A 16,364-nucleotide genomic window follows, 5' to 3' on the forward strand; every position below is an offset into this window, starting at 1 on the left:
GAGTCTGTTCAAGTCATTGTATGTCAAATATAGAACTTTATGGTTCACAAATCATTCACAATATCTGACTCTTTAAACAATGTGATGTGGTACAATCTTCAATTAAGCAGTTTTTGCTGTATTCATTACTGCTAATGTAAATGCTAGTGGGACATAATGCACTTTCCTTGTAATATTCAAAAACATAATCCAAGGTGTATCTGAAGCTGATAAAAGCTTCAGCAGTCTGAGTTCTAGAAATCAAGTGGTAACTATTTTTACTGCTTAATTCTGTCTCTTATATTACAAGGAAACTAGAGGATTTAGTACTTAAGACAAAGCTAAATGATTTGATTATTTTTTCTTGTTTAATCAAAGGCTTCTGACCATTCCGACATCAGATTTTTAAAACAATTAATATGCACACTTAAAAAAGAAGATGACAAATGTTTCCTAAGTGTTTTAACACTAAAAGAACATTATAACGTGCCACAAACAAATTTTGCCCTAAAAAATTCATTGACACATTAACAACAAATTAAGTTTATGATTTAAATTGCTACAACATTAATTTGTGCATATTGCCCATCTCATTTGTTGAAACTTTACAGGGCATTTTGCACTTGCACTTTTTTGAAACGGCCTATTGCAATAAAGTATAAGAGGTTTTCTTAATTTTACTTTATTCTTGTGTGCAATATTTCTAGGCCCTTTGTTGACAATACATTGAGTGCTAGACAATTTCAGACATTCAATATAACAGCATTTGTAGTGTATTCTTTCAAACTAAATAAATTTTACCTGAAATTACAAGAAATTTATTATTTTGAACTGGATTAAACTAAATTATTTTTCTGTACCATTTAAATTTCCAGAAGCTGAATACTATATACACTACTGTAAAAATACATAAAATCAAACTTATAAATAGCAATAGAGAAGTAGCATCTTGTATATAGAAAACAACTGAATTTGAAAAGAATTTCCACATTTTGTTATGTTACAGCCTAATTAGATCAAATTCATTATTTTCCTCAAACAATACCCCATAATGACAAAATAAAAAAATCACATGTACATAAATATTCATGGCCTTTGCCATGACACTCAAAATTGAGCTCTAGTGGATCCTATTTCCACTGATCATCCTTGAGATGTTTCTAAAACTTGATTGGATTCCACCTGTGGGAAATTTAACTGACTGGACATGATTTGGAAAAGCATACACCTTTCTACAAAAGGTCCCACAGTTAACAATGCATGTCAGAGCACAAACCAAGCCATGAAGTTCAAGGAATTGTCTCGAGGCACAGATCTAGGGAAGGGTACAGAAACATTTCTGCAGCATTGAAGGTCCTAATGAGCACAGTGGCCTCCATTCGTAAATGGAAGACGTTTGGAACCACAAGGACTCTTCCCAGAGCGGGCCGTCCAGCCAAACTGAGCGACCGAGAGAGGAAGGCCTTAGTCACGGAGATTACTAAGAACCCGATGGTCACTCGGAAAGAGCTCCAACATTACTCTGTGGAGAGAGAACTTTCCAGAAGAACAACCATCTCTGCAGCTCTCCACTAATTAGGCCTGTATGAGTGGAGTGGCCAGACGGAAACCACACCTTGTTTTTCAGCGGCAGGAACTGGGACACTAGTCAGGATCGAGGGAAAGTTAAATGTAAGAATTTACCAGAGCGAACTGCCCAAAAATAGTTGGGCCAAGCTTGTAGCATCATAAACCAAAACACTTGAGGCTGTAATTAGTGGTAAAGGTGCTTCAACAAAGTATTAAGGAAACGCAGTGAATACTTATGTAAATGTATTTTACCAGTGAGTTTTTTTTAAAATAGATTAGCAAAGATTTCCAACAAACTTCTTTCACATTGTCATTTAGGGGTAGTACTTGTGGAACTTTAAAGAAAATGATTTAATCCATTTTGAAATAAATAACTTTTTCCACATTTTGTTATGTTAAGTGCTTGGAATATTTTCTGGATGCACTGTATGTAATTTTTGTTTGAAAAAGTTTGGAAGATGTTTATTTTTAGCCTGAGGCTAGGTTTTAGACCTAGTGATGTTTAGGATGTACAGTGAGTATGTTAACTTGTGAAATTTCCATAAGGCAGCTGTTGACAAAACACCAAGTAACACCTGAAGGCGCATATAAGAAAAGGAGGAATTTATTGTATATCATCTATATACACTTTAGAACTAAATTCAAAAAGATCTGCATATGAATATTTGAAACTTTACTTATGAACAAGATGTTGATGGTCATATACTCATGGCAACAAACCAAACATGAAGAGTGTTTTGACAATTTGACAGCAGTTTTTCCCTCTCAGCTCTCCTCTGCTATGATCTGCCTGCTGAACTTCTACCCATGTTAACAGTAGCAGCAACATTTTGGGAGTACGCAGCCCACAACCCAAGCAAACAGAATATCAACCGGTAGGTAGGTAGGGGGGGAGTCTTCAATGTCTTCAGTTCGTCCTCTGCAGAGGAACCAGTGTTTGGGACAGCATGCAAAATGGATACCAACATGACACGTGGATTCTGGAATTAGTGATTTACCCAACATTAACTAAAATCCACGTGGACATAACAGTGCAGAGCCTGATAGTGACATAGATCAGTCTAATACTTTCACAGTCAGGTCTGCAGGCAATCAAAGCTGCAGGAGACCATGTAGAAAAAAAAATAAAACAAATTGCAACTTTACAGCATGTCAGCCTTTGAAAGTTAAACCTGTGTGTTTAGCTGAAGTGTTGTTCCCCATTTGTGAACTGTCAGCAGTTGTCAGTTTTTAAATACATAGCCATCAAAGGGTATCAGAATGCAAGGCTGATGCTCCTAAAATATTCCAGTGTCAATGAGAGATTTCACCCCGAAGGACGTGTAAAAAAAAAAAAAAAAAAAAAAAAAAAAAAATCGAGCTGCATTAGTAAGCTCAGTCCCAAACAATTAAACATAAAAAAAAATGTTTTTTTTCTTTAAAGAATGTGGCAAAATCAGTAGTACCAGCAAATTGCCATAAGAGGAGCAAGTGAAAAAAATTCCAGCAGATGAATCTATTTCCTGGCACTGTCAGAAAACTAACAGACCCCTGAAAGTACCATTCAAGCAAAGACACTTTAAGTCTCACACAGGTGCTTGTTGCATAAAAGAAAAGAAATAAGCATGTTTATATACAAAATCATATGTACCCATCATCAGTAGTGTCTAATTTCAAAGTCAAAAGAAAACACCCAACATGACATTATTACATAGAACATTTTAAAAATAGTCTTTTTCATTGCCATTTAATACACCTCCTATTTGCTCAATGTGCACAATTTCATTGCCTGTCACCAATGGGGTTTTGGCTACATCCATATATGAATCAACTGTATTAAAATTAATGCATTAACCCCTGAATCAAACATCTGAAGGATGATAAAGATCTGGACTGAACTACAATGTTAATTTTCATTTCATGACCGGCTTGTCATATTTCATCTCACAGTGTTCATTAATAGGAAATAAAAATTTAATAAATAAAAAAAAAATAATAAAAAATAAATCCCAAAAATGATCCCTGCCACATTTCAAACTAACACTAGGACTGGACCACATCTGTTATGTGATCTCACACATGATGAGGAAGCTACAGTTGAGTGCAACTAATTTCTGGTTGTAGGATATTCAAGTGAGGGATTAAAAAAATATAAATTAAATTAAAAGCACACATTCTGGCTGCTCATGCTTAATTACCAAATGTCCAATAACTGCAATAACTGATTTGTCTAATGAATGACACCATAGTGTCCCAAGAAACATGCTAGTAGTCTGAACACCTTTTACATACACTCAAATACACACACACACACACACACACCTAGAAACAGTGCTTCAGCCTCTTTCCCCCTTTACACACTCGCAGCAACAGAATGGGATATTGCATGGCCAACATAATATGAAGTTAAATATTATTTTTAAACTTAAAACCCACACCATGCTCGACTCTTCTTGTCATGGTTAGTCCATCATTGAACAATTTCATAAAAGAAAAAAAAATCATTGTACAAAAACAATAATAACAATAATAAGAATAATTCCTGCCATGGGAAAGAAACAATAATGCTGAGTGTGATATCAACAGTGGTAGTGCTGTGGTGTTGTGGCCCATGAAGGGGTGTGGGGGTTGGGTGGGGGGTACAAAGGGAAAAGAGGAAATGAGGAAAACAAAGGGAGGTTGGGGCAGAGAAAAGTCAAGAGGGGGTGGGTGTGATTCTCAGTAGTTTTGGCTAAAAAGGTGAGGTAGGCCTTGTCACAACTTGGAGTGTGGCTTTAAAACTGGCAGGGTTTTCATTTGCAGTCTGTCTTTAGTGTTTGTTTCCTATGGGAGTGTGGTCTGGTTGTGCGTCTCCAGCGCGTATTTTCGCGTCCTGGCTGCTCACATCTTGACATCCTCCTCCACGCTAAGCTGAGACAGTGTCTTCTTGATACGCAGGGCCGTCAGTCTCGCGGCTCCATTCGCATACCAGCACTCTCGCATTATCTTCCCCATCACGCGCAGCGACTGCACAGGAAAAGACAAATTTCCATAAAATTACTGAGTCTAAAACATAGGAGAAAAAACAAAACAAACAAAGCCTACGATCAAAGTTAGCACATATTTATACAACACATAGTGTGAAAAGAACCCAGCATCACTGACTGACTAATTGAAGAATCTTATTTCTTATAGCATTTTTGGCACAGGGCCTTCATCAGGGTAGAGGGTACTTCAAGCCAAAATAAGTATGCCCTGGAAAGTAAACCCTGTGCCAAAAAGCTCTAATAAAAACTATTCTAGCATTGGTGATTCAGAGTTCTTTTTGTCTCTGGATTCATGCAGCTTTGAACACCTTGTTGAGTAGTGAAGTAGCGACAGCACACCTCCATTACAACACACAGCGTGAACTCTTACCTCGTAGCTCTGCCACCAGTTAGGCACATTGGGCCTCAGTTTCTGGTCACACACCACCTTTCTCATCTCCTCTATAGAAGGGTCAGAGGGCACGAGGTCATAGTATGGCAGTTGGTACTCCTCATGGATACCTGCAGTACAGAATGGAGCAGACTTCTCAATTTCTGCTTTTATGATCCAGTTCATAAGATTGATGAATTCACATTATGAACTTTTATTACCTCCTGCACTGCACCGACGTGCAATCTCCCAGTAAACCAAGCCCAGCGCATAAATATCAGCACATTTGAAGGAGTCAAAGTGTTTCATGTTGATTGTTTCATCCAGAACTTCTGGGGCCATATACCTGGGGGTGGGCAGAAAGGACAACAATGTCAATGCACCTCAGTGGCATGCTGTCCCATACTGCTGGGGCTTACAGAAGAGCGAAGTGATGCAAAATAGTCTGTTTTAAGATGTATACTTTTATAATTGTTTCATTGACACCAGGGAGGTCTAAAGCACAGAATAATAATAAGATTTGGCTACAAAGATGATACTTGTGAGGATCTATTTACTGCTGTTTTTCAATCTTTAAGAGATTTATTGCCAATTAGCAAAAAACTGAGCCTTTAAATGCCTGCATTCTCACTCTATATGTCTGTTTGTTTATGTGTGAATGAAATTGGAAACATTTACCTCTTTGTGCCAACACGTTGGTTTGGTGCTATATCGATAGTGTCTGTGATGGACTCGTGGCGGACTGCCAGGCCGAGGTCAGCTATGGCACATGTGCCATTCTTCTTAACCAGAATATTTTTAGACTTGAGGTCACGATGGGCAATGCCAGGTTTACCTGCAAGATGACACATCATTGCGTTTAATTCAAGAGCTCAGCAGAAATTGCACATGCTAGTTCAAAACAAATAATCACTGTGTGCATCCTGCTGTGTTTGCACTTCATTTTACCCTGAGTGCCAAGGATCTCCATGTGTAGGTGTGCCAGGCCACTGGCAGCTGACAGTGCCAGTTTGATCATGCCCTCTATTGTTACGGAGTAGTGGTTAAGGTAGTCAAAAAGGGAGCCATGCTCGTGATAGTCTGACACCAGCCACAGCTGAGTCCATGTACCATTGTCTGGAAGAAAACAAAAAACAATGTGAGTCAGAGAACACAAAGTTTACATGTAGGAGTATAGAACCAAATATTTTCTACTCAATGAAAGGATCTTTAACTTCTACCAAAAACTAAGCAAGTGAAAACAGAATTTCTAAATAACATTTATCATTTCTAACAATGCTGTACGTATTGCTATGTTTAAATGGACGTTTCCTTGAAATTGTAAGCATTGATTTTGCTGTACGTTTTTTTTATTTATTTATTTATTTTTTTAAAATAAAAGTCTTAAATATTCCCAAAACCTAAAAACTACTTCACCTTTATTGTCTGCGGCAATGAATCCTAGGATGTTTTCGTGCCGTAGCATGATCGTCTGGTAGATCTCAGCCTCTCTGAACCAGGAGCGCTCCTCTCTTGATGAAAAGATCTTTACTGCTACATCTCCTCCTCTCCACTTCCCCCGCCACACCTCACCAAAACGGCCCTTTCCTATTATCTCCTGCAGCACAATGGTCCTGGCCACAGTGCGCTGCACAAACAGGGGTAGACCTGCAGGGGGCAGCAAGCAAAATGTTAGCCATTGTTCCCGCTAGACTACTGTTGTAAGAATGGTAGAAAATTGTAGGTCATGATAATTTTCACTAGTGTTGTAGCTGAAACATTGTACAGATATATATAGAATGAAGTACAGAACACTATTCCTACTGCAAGTTTGGTTTTCCAAAACTAAATGCCCTTTTTACATCACATCAGCATGCCACATAATATAATCAGAAGTACTGACCAGAGCCTGATCCAGAGGTGGACATGTCATAGATGAGGTCCTGCAGTGTCTTGTCCTTGGCCAGGTACAGATGGTCACAGGATGGATCCTCTACCTCTAGTCTCTGCCTATGGCTGTATGCCCTCTGGTGATACTGGAATAGGAACACGCCGACCATGAGCAGCACACAGAGCAGAAACACTGGTCCTGCGATGACTGCTACAAGCTCCACTGGTCCCCAGGAGCTTCCAGTGCCTGGCCAGTCCCCCTCCTTTGTTGGGACTGTTGGAGCAATCAAGGTAAAAAACAAATATGATTATTTTCAATTCAACTGTGTGCCTTAAACTCAAGGAGTGTTGATGTATTATGTGACTTACCAGGGACTTTCAGGTCAATACTGTTACAGTAATCTACATAGCAGCAATGTGTGTTGAGCAAGCCTTCAGCACTCAGACAGTAGAAAGGCTGTCCAGGGGGGACCAGGTCATCCCGGTTAATACAGATGCGTACGTGTTGCTCTTTCCCCTTGATGTAGTATGTGGAGGCCATGCAGGCCCCATCTGTCTCACATTCATAACCTGTCTTCTCACAGTTTGTGCAGTTACAACGTAGAGCTGTGGGGGAGAAAGGAAAAGGAAAATCTGTCAAATAATGGCAACATATTTAAATTAATATCAAATTCCAATTCTACATTTTGGCAGCAGAGGGCAGTCTAACCCCTCAGGTTAAACAGGTTTTAAAGGCCTTAGTGCCAGATTTAGTTGTAGGCATTTTGTGATGTGCAGATACGGAGCTTAAAGTTGAGAAGTAGCAGCCAGACAGCACTGATGGCCCTGAAATCAGATCCTTCACTGCAGATAAACCCAAACATGCAGGGTGGAGATGGACCTGCCCAGTGGGACAAACTGAAATCCAACAAGGGAAGAAGGCTTCTGCCAATCCTCAATGCAGTATTCTACTCCATTACTCTCCTCTGTCTTTCTCACACATAATCAAATTGCTCTCTCACACAGAGAGCTGCCACCGTTAAAGCTAATAAGACAGGAGTTTTATTAAACACAGCACACTCCTGCATGGGGACCTATTAAAGCTGACAATGGAACTCCCACTGCAATAAAACAATGATAGTCCAACTAAATTTTAAAATTAGGTCATTGCCAGAAAGTCTGCACAAATCTGCCACGTCTGGGAAAGAAATAGCCAACTGATTAGATTTGGCATAAAATGTGATTGAGTCACAGCACACATGATTCCCATTTAGAATAGGGTCAACACAAAAGGCTTCTTCCAATGTTTTCTGTCAAAGCAGGACCCTTGTGAGACTCTGGGACTAGTTTTCACAGAGGAAAAACTCAGGGAACCAGTTAAGCTCAGCTGAACACCCAGTGTCTTAAGACAACAGGGCTGTGAGCAAGGACTGACAGTGCAAGAGCTGATCCTTTGTCAAAACATAGGGTGGATCACTCAAGATTAATCACTGTGGACAAAAGACAAAACTATCATACCAATAACAAAGGATCAGACATGAAGCAGAGAAGAATTTTTGCCTTTATTCTCGAACAAAAACAAGGCTCAGCATCACCTGGACCACTGACCATGTCTGGCCCAGAGGAAAAAAGATTTTAAGAATTGCAAGCTTGCCACTAATGTTCTGTGCATTATACTGAATGTTTCTTTTCCGATGAGCTCAATGATGTTCCTTGTATGTTAAAAGGTGTCTCAAATCTTACATGTTCCTGAACCAAGTGAATGTTTTGCTGATGAAGCTTTAAAAACAAACAAACAAAAAAACTTGATGCATTATCTGGACAACCAAAATGTAACATCCACATGGCTAAAACCACAAACCGTGGTGTCATAGGGGTGGTTTCCACTCAACTGAACCCTGGGAGGCCTGGGAGCATTTTTTGCATGTATGCTCATGTGTCTATACTTGTCCACTGACTGGTAACTGGAAATGTGTAACACTCAATGCGGGATTTCAGTAATATTTCTCATCTGCTTAGTGTGTATGTCTTTTGCTCTTCACGAGGTAGGGGGGAAAGTGGAATTCGGTTGGAGTGTGTCCAAATTCACTTAAGTTTGCATGCAGATGGAATTTCCTGCAGATTACACAGAGGTGAAGCAGACTGGGGCTGATAAAGACTGAAAAACAAGACTTGTGCCACAACACACTAATCTGCAGCAAATAGTTAGCTAAATAGAACTGATAATATGGAGAAAAAGTAATAGGTTAAAAAGCTGGGCAACGCTCGATATCCATCATCACATTCAGACAACTTAAACCTGTCCCCACCCCCCCCCACCCCCTCAGGCTTTGCTCTTGTAAAATCAGCCATTTACTGGTTTCTCAGTGAAATAAATCAATCTTTAGCAAGTGAGCCCAGACAGGAACTACTTTGATCAATCCATTTTCAAAGTAAGAGCAACAAAACAGAAAGTTTCTCCACATTACAGGCAACTGTTGTGAAACAGACTCAATGTCCTTAATTTTCTTAAGGATAAAACAGAAGGCCATAAAAGCTCCCATGACAAACATATTGCACTAATATACAGAAATAAATTAAAAGTGAGACATGATCTGAAACGAACAAGCACATCCATCATGGAGACTGTGCGGTAAGCACAGATGGTACACAGACATACAAACAGAAGCTCGAGAAGGAAACCAAACATGACTGAAAACAGACATCCTCCCCTCAAGTCTGCCATAGATGGTTTGTGGTCTACCAAGTCCACCCTTATGGTAAAGCCAAGTTTTGACTATAACCTCTTCACAAACTAGTAACATCTCTCTGGGTGGCCAAAATGGAGACAATATATTAATTTGGATACAGATAAGTAATTTATAGATTAAAAACCTGATGGGAATGTCTACACGGTTACCAAAATACATAATCAAGTTATGTATTTTTACTCTGAAGCAAAAAATCCCAACAGTCCTGCTTAATGATTTACATAAAATATGACCAGATATATCAAAAGAGATCATCAGAAAAAGAACCACACCCAAAACCATATTTCTAATGGTTGGGACAAAGTGCAACCAATACCTCAGTAATGAAAATTCAATTCAAATTAAATGCAATACAAAATGTACTGGTGTAAAACCAAACAACATCAAAATGCAAACTCCTGGCCTACAAGCATTTACCCAAATGACATGCTGTTTTACACAGTGCTCTGCATATCTCACTGGATTCAGAGCAGAAGTGTTAAAAAGCTGGACTTGAAGGAATAATATCAAGCCTAAATACACATGGATCTGGGTGTGTGGTTTTTGAATCAACCCTGCCCTCGTATCCACATAATTGGTGGTCTTTACACTGGTCCTTTGTGTAGAGATTAAGACGACATAAGGAGGGATTGGACTGGCCCTGTATGAACAAAGAGCAGAGTGGAGTGGGGGAGCACACTTCTCTGTGGAGTAGTGAGGGGGGATGGGTGGTGTGCATAGGACAAACCAGGGTGAACAGAAAAAACCCCGATGTTTGGGGGCTGCTGTGCTCTGTGCCAGACAGGATGGGGGTAGTCGCATATTGAGTAGAACAATAGAGAGATGAGGGGGTAACAAGTGAGACTTACTGGGCCCCCTCACTTACTGTGACTGAGAACTGCCCAAGTGACCAGCTGCAACCATCATTAAAACCCAGTCTAGACTTTGACTTATGGGTGGGGGTAGAATACATGAAAAAGGGAACACAAAAAAGGAAAAAAAACATACCAAACTAAGTGATTCATTTGTGCAGCTAAAGTGTGAAGTTCCCATCATTACATTCATGTCAACACAGGAAATGGTACACATCAGAAGGAGGGGATTAATAGAACATTGTTGCCCTTACCAACTTTGCCTTGAAGTGGATCAAACTAGAAATCACAGGGTACTCCCATTCTACACAGCTTTAAACATTAACCCTGAACAGTGTTGTGTGTACACACACACACACACACACACACACACACACGTTGTTCAGACCTACTTGTGTAGAGCAACACTGTCAAAACAAAGGTGAAACTTCTAGTATTGTAAGATGATAAAAGCTGTGGAACACATTCTGTGTGGCCAGCACAAGGCGGTGAGGTCACACAAACACAGTGGGTTTTCGGGGGCTGAGCGACGCAGACAGCGACAGTCAGCACGAGCGTGTGTGCAAGGAGCAGAGCACCATTACTAAAATGCACTCCCTGAAATTAGATCCATACAGATACCAGACTGAGAGCTGATCAAGACAAGCAGACGCCACCACTCATACGCACACACCACAACTGTGTCCTAATCAATGCTAGGGGAAGGAGGAAAGTCATTACCTTTGTCTGGATCTCAGGGTCAGATTACTGATCTGATTCTAAAGTGAAGTCTCTTGGGCTGAAGCTGCTTATACTATCTCTACCAACCACCATCCTCCAGGCTACATCTCATCCTATCTATGTGTTGTCCTGGATGAATAAAGTGCCTAAGTGTGAGCACAGCCTCACTTTGGACTTTTGGCTAATGCCTAAATTCACAAACTGACCAACGCCGTCCCAGTACGCTACACTTAAGCTTTAAAAATGTTCTCTGTATCAGATAACCTGTTTTTGGTCTTTGTACAACCGCTGACAACACTTCACACCGCTTTTGCTACAGAATGCAAAACACAGGAAAAAAAAAAACGAATGTAAGTTTGTATTAATGTATCTTCACCTCTGATCAAACAGTTCTTCAATTGAAACTCATAATAAACTGACAATGTATCAAATAGGTTATCAAATGTTATCTTATACAGTATACTCTACATTAGCAGGTATTTATGACACCAGAATAACTCCCTCTAGTTGTCATCAAGTGGTCCAGCCCCAGCACCACATACAGTGATGGTCACAAAGGGGTATATGACATTAATGCTAAAATTATATATGCCTGATAAAAATCACACTCACAACTCAAAAAGGAGCAACTCTGATATGTATTGAAGAATGGAGGGTGACTGCTTAATTGCCAGGTAAGATACACTCTTGGTTTAAGCCATATTAACTAATTGGGAGGTCTGCAAAAAGTCATTGGTATAATGTATAAGCCATGAGTTTGAATTGTATATCAATAACTAATTTAATAATAGACTCACTAAGCAACATTTGCCTGAGCAAAATGTTTCTTACCAAGTGGCCACAGGCAAATCATCAACAGGGAAGTATCAGAGAAATCTTGACAAGTAGACGGCACAACTTTTGAATAGAAATTTACAAGGTAGAGCAGCTCTAATCCACATTCCAACAGCAGTCAAAAAACAAAATCAAACACCTCTTAAAAAAAAAACAAAAACAAAACAACATGTAATGGAGCATGGGCATCAGGTTTAGCTAACATAGCTACTGGGTCTGTCTAAGTGTACAGTGAAAATAACAAGTACAATTGTTGTATATGCAACAATGCATATACAGCAGAAACCTCTGAAGAAAGACAAAGTGTTTAATTTATTGGCAAAGAGAAGTAGGCTGACTGCGCAGAGGCAGTAATCTCTTGTGGTCCAACATCAGTAATGGCAGAGCTGGGTCAGTCAGAGGCTATGCTGTCTCCTGTATCAATTAGGACTCTGCCTCTGGGCTATCGGAGGTTATTAACAACAGTTGTCATTATGGAGAGAAAACTAGACCATCCCAGACCTGACCCTCACTTTGTGGCTCAGTGCCACATTATACAAAATGTTGGTAAATGGCTTTAGAATAAGATACCTGGGCCAGCATGTAAACTGAGTTTTATTTATTTATTTATTAATAAACAGAGGACGTGCAGCTTTACTTGTTCGTAATTTACCTGCAGGGATCTGGCAGTCAAAACCTATATTTAACTAACAGGCCTGAACAGCAGCTACACAATTATGGTAGAGAGAGAGAAAGAGAAATAAAGAAAGCGAGCGAAATAAAGAAAGAGAAAAAAATAAACAAACACACGTTCTTGTGAAAGCCAGTTGGAAGACAAAAAAAGTTACCTCCTTTCCTGTCCAAACCTTCTTCATGGACACATACCTTTGAACCAAATGAGTTTCAACATTTCTCGGTGCATTCCCTTGGCTCTGATCTAATGGGCAGGTGCACACATGTTTCAATCTGACTAGCTTATGTGAACTCTTTCACATCATATTTGACATTGAACAGCACCTGTAGCACAGTTAGGCTCTACAAAGGCAGTTGCCTTAAAAGTTGAGAAGGGACTTTCTCTGCTCCCAATTGCCCCACCTTTGATTTACAAGGAGGCACATCAGGAAACAAGATTCTGGCAGGGCTGGTAATTATGTGGAAGTCCTAGTGTAAGTGCAGACTTCAACAGATTGCAGGAGCCCAAGCTAACAAATAGAAATCTTTTCACCCAAGGAGAAAACAAGCCTATGTAAAATCTTACTGTGGTGACAGTGAATTAGCGAAAGCAGAAGAGTGGTCACAGATAACGATGTAAAAATTCAAATAAAACACCAGGCTCTTAAAACTTGACAGAGAATGGAGAGCGCATGAGCAAAAAATAAAGACAGGGACGCACCCTAGCTCATGGCAGTGTGTCTGACAGAGCCCATATCATATTGCTACCGTGTTCAATGCACCCAGGCAGACTGCGTCACAATGGCATGTAATACCCATAACACTAGTGACTCCTAATCCTCATGAAGTCAACAACACGTGACTGATTCATCAAACCTGTGAGTAAAATGCATTTTCACAAAAACGTGTTACTCTCACCGCAGGGCTGGAATCTGCTGTAGCGTAGCTACTTTCAGGTTTGTCTGGTTTCAGCCTTTGCCATTATATTGTGTGAAACCATGGTTCCAGACAGACTTGTAGGCCCCTTACACAACAGGCACTGCCAGCTGGACAAACCCATCACCACCCTCTGTCAGCCCAGGCCACACACCAACCTGCACTCACCCCTTACACATTACTGTTAATGTTAAAAGAACCCAGCCAAACAAACAGTCCACTCAGATGTGAATTTCCCCACATGAACTCATCAAAGTTAGTGTACGGCACCCTTATCTAAACTAGAGTGGGAGTTATATTTTTATGATTCTTGGAAGGGTGACTCAGTCACTTGTGGCACAACATACACATTAACAGATTACAATACAGTCGGGATATTTTTTCTGGCACACTTAGTTGAAATTTATTTTTCAGCACTTTGTGTCTGTTGAATTGCAAGTTGCAACAAGATAAAGCAGCAGGAGTGTGGTTTGGTACCAAAACAGTATTATGTTTTTAAAAGAAGAACCTAATAAACCTTAATGAAAAGGCAGAGTGTGTTGGGGCAAAACCAGAGATGAAAACACCCACAGATTTAATGCAACATCTGCCCCAACTAAGGGATGTGGTGTGGAGCTAGTATCAGCTGCTCCAGCAGACACAGGATACAGACTGAAGCCCCCCCATAACTGGCACCTCAAAAGACCCCACTTGCCACATTAGCATCACAATGAACCCAGATTTCAACTCTGACTTCTGTCTGGGATGGCTGAATGCACGGCTGTTGTCACACTATGCTAGCATTCACTTTCTGCTGGAGGCCACTAAGCAGCCTTTTCACGCTTTACAAATGGACACCATTAGAAAAGCTGCCAGTGTTTACTCTCAAAAACACATTTCATGCGCAAATTACTTTAGGCCTCCATTCAGAGGCTCTTTCTGCCATCTCCAGCGAGGACAACAGTGCTCACAACATGGGACGAAAATCTCCCTGAACACAGTGCTCGTCCTGAAGCAGCCAACTTTAGGAGCACGGTGGCTTAACCTGGCTTTGGTACATCATGGTTTTGGACCCAAGCTATAGAGATAAACATAAGCAGACAGGACCCTGTTTGGGAAAACAACAACAACACAACCAAACATTAGACCAGCCACCAAGAGACACCTTCAACAGCAGACACGGTTATGATACGACACAATAACACGATTGCATTTTAGTGATGCAGCACACATTCAAAGCTTAACTGTCCACATTATTCAACTTTGTACACAGTTGATTGTACAGATAGCTAACAAACGTTAGCTGAAGCCGCGAAACAAACAGCCCCACCATGTTGTTTTAGCTACTTGCTCCGTGTCCAGTAGCGACCAGAAATACATCCGGATTTGTCAATGGATAAAATTCAATATCGCCACCAAACTAGCTGAAAGTAGGATTTGTTTCAGGCAAACAGCCGCCGTGGTTTGAGGTCGACGCTAGCTAAACACGGCTAGCCAAATCCCCGAACCAGGACGCCATGAAGATGAGCGACAACAGGCGATGCCCAGTCCAGGAAAACACACATCGAGACAAAAGCCGGAGAGGTGCTCAGATGAAACTTACCATAACCGACGGCCACAAAACCGAACAGGGCCAGCAGCGTTAGGGTAATTTGTTTTAGAGCCATTTCTTCAAAAATCCCATCTCTCCGTGGAAAAATGCGTCGGAAGTTTGTCGTTATCAAAGCGAGCAGACCTGAAACACAACCACAGTCCGACCGCACACACCACACAGCCAGATACTAACTAGCCAGCCAGGCGAGTGACGTGGTTAAAGGGTGTGTGTGTGTATGTGTGTGTGTGTGTTTAAAGGGGAGGGGCTGCTGCGGCCGCATGTCCCCTTCATCCACCGAGGTCAGGGCCTCGTGTTGGAAATAAGGAGTCGGGTCTGTTGTCGTCCTCATGTCTCACATTACCATAAGATGCGAGTGAGCAGTATGAAGGCACAATAGGCTGCATGTGAAAAAGCTTATGTCATTAAAGGTTTTATTAATTAGGAGGCTACCTACAAAGACCAACAAAAACAGAATAAGGAGTATGTTCAACTTATCTGCATCAGATAAGTTGAACATACTGTCTTGTAACAATGGTTATTTTTACTGTCCATACATGCAACATTACTTTTGCTCAGTGTGTACATATCCAAGAAAAACACCCACATATTGAGCTTGATGTCCACATTTATCTGTCAACCCTAAAAACAGGGAAAGCAACAAATAATCTCGTCAGTGGAGCTGAAACTTGTGTGTTTTTGTTTAAAACAAAAGGTAAATTAAAATGTAACCAGCTTAACACAACCAATTTCCCAAACAAATAGTTGGTCAGGTAATCGTTTCTGCTGTAATGGCCGAGTGTCTCTTAAAAATATTACATTGCCTTGTAATAGGAGGGTCAATAAGGACCCCACAACAAAGTTTCACCTTGGCACCCTAAGGGAAGGTTAATCTCTTCATGGGTACACTGTGCACAGTTTTTCAAGGTTCTTGGCAGATACATTGTTTCATTTATCTTGAAGCAGCAACATATTGGATAAAAAACAAGTAATATTGTAAAGGTCTATAAGGTGTAAACCAATTAGAACGTATTTAATACATTTAATAAGCAGTGATACTTAAGGATTTAAAAAAGACAAAATGTCGAAACAGAAATTGTCAAAGAATAGCCTTACAGGTGTAATATAAGCTCCAACGTTTGTATGTGTTCAAAGATAAGATATCATAAAAAAGGAATGCATTATTATGGTTTGATAGATGATTAAATGTAATCTTGAACTTGGTCATTATGTAACACTGTGCAATTGGTTGCTGATCTATTTGGAAACAATGAAGTATTC

At 40.3% G+C, this 16,364-nt stretch overlaps 1 protein-coding gene across 1 annotated transcript; it reads right to left on the reverse strand.

The window, feature by feature from the left end:
• Window positions 1-2,136: 2,136 nt before the first annotated feature.
• Window positions 2,137-15,388, reverse strand: acvr1ba (activin A receptor type 1Ba). The gene is made up of 9 exons (XM_067527217.1): window positions 15,096-15,388; window positions 7,162-7,398; window positions 6,806-7,066; window positions 6,340-6,570; window positions 5,872-6,039; window positions 5,602-5,758; window positions 5,145-5,269; window positions 4,924-5,054; window positions 2,137-4,533 (listed from the first exon to the last, which is right to left on the reverse strand). Exons 1-9 carry the CDS (start codon window positions 15,157-15,159, stop codon window positions 4,408-4,410), a joined length of 1,500 nt encoding a protein of 499 aa, XP_067383318.1. The 5' UTR covers window positions 15,160-15,388; the 3' UTR covers window positions 2,137-4,407.
• Window positions 15,389-16,364: the final 976 nt, after the last annotated feature.

Source organism: Channa argus, chromosome 13 (genome assembly GCF_033026475.1).
Source record: "Channa argus isolate prfri chromosome 13, Channa argus male v1.0, whole genome shotgun sequence".
NCBI lineage: Eukaryota > Metazoa > Chordata > Actinopteri > Anabantiformes > Channidae > Channa > Channa argus.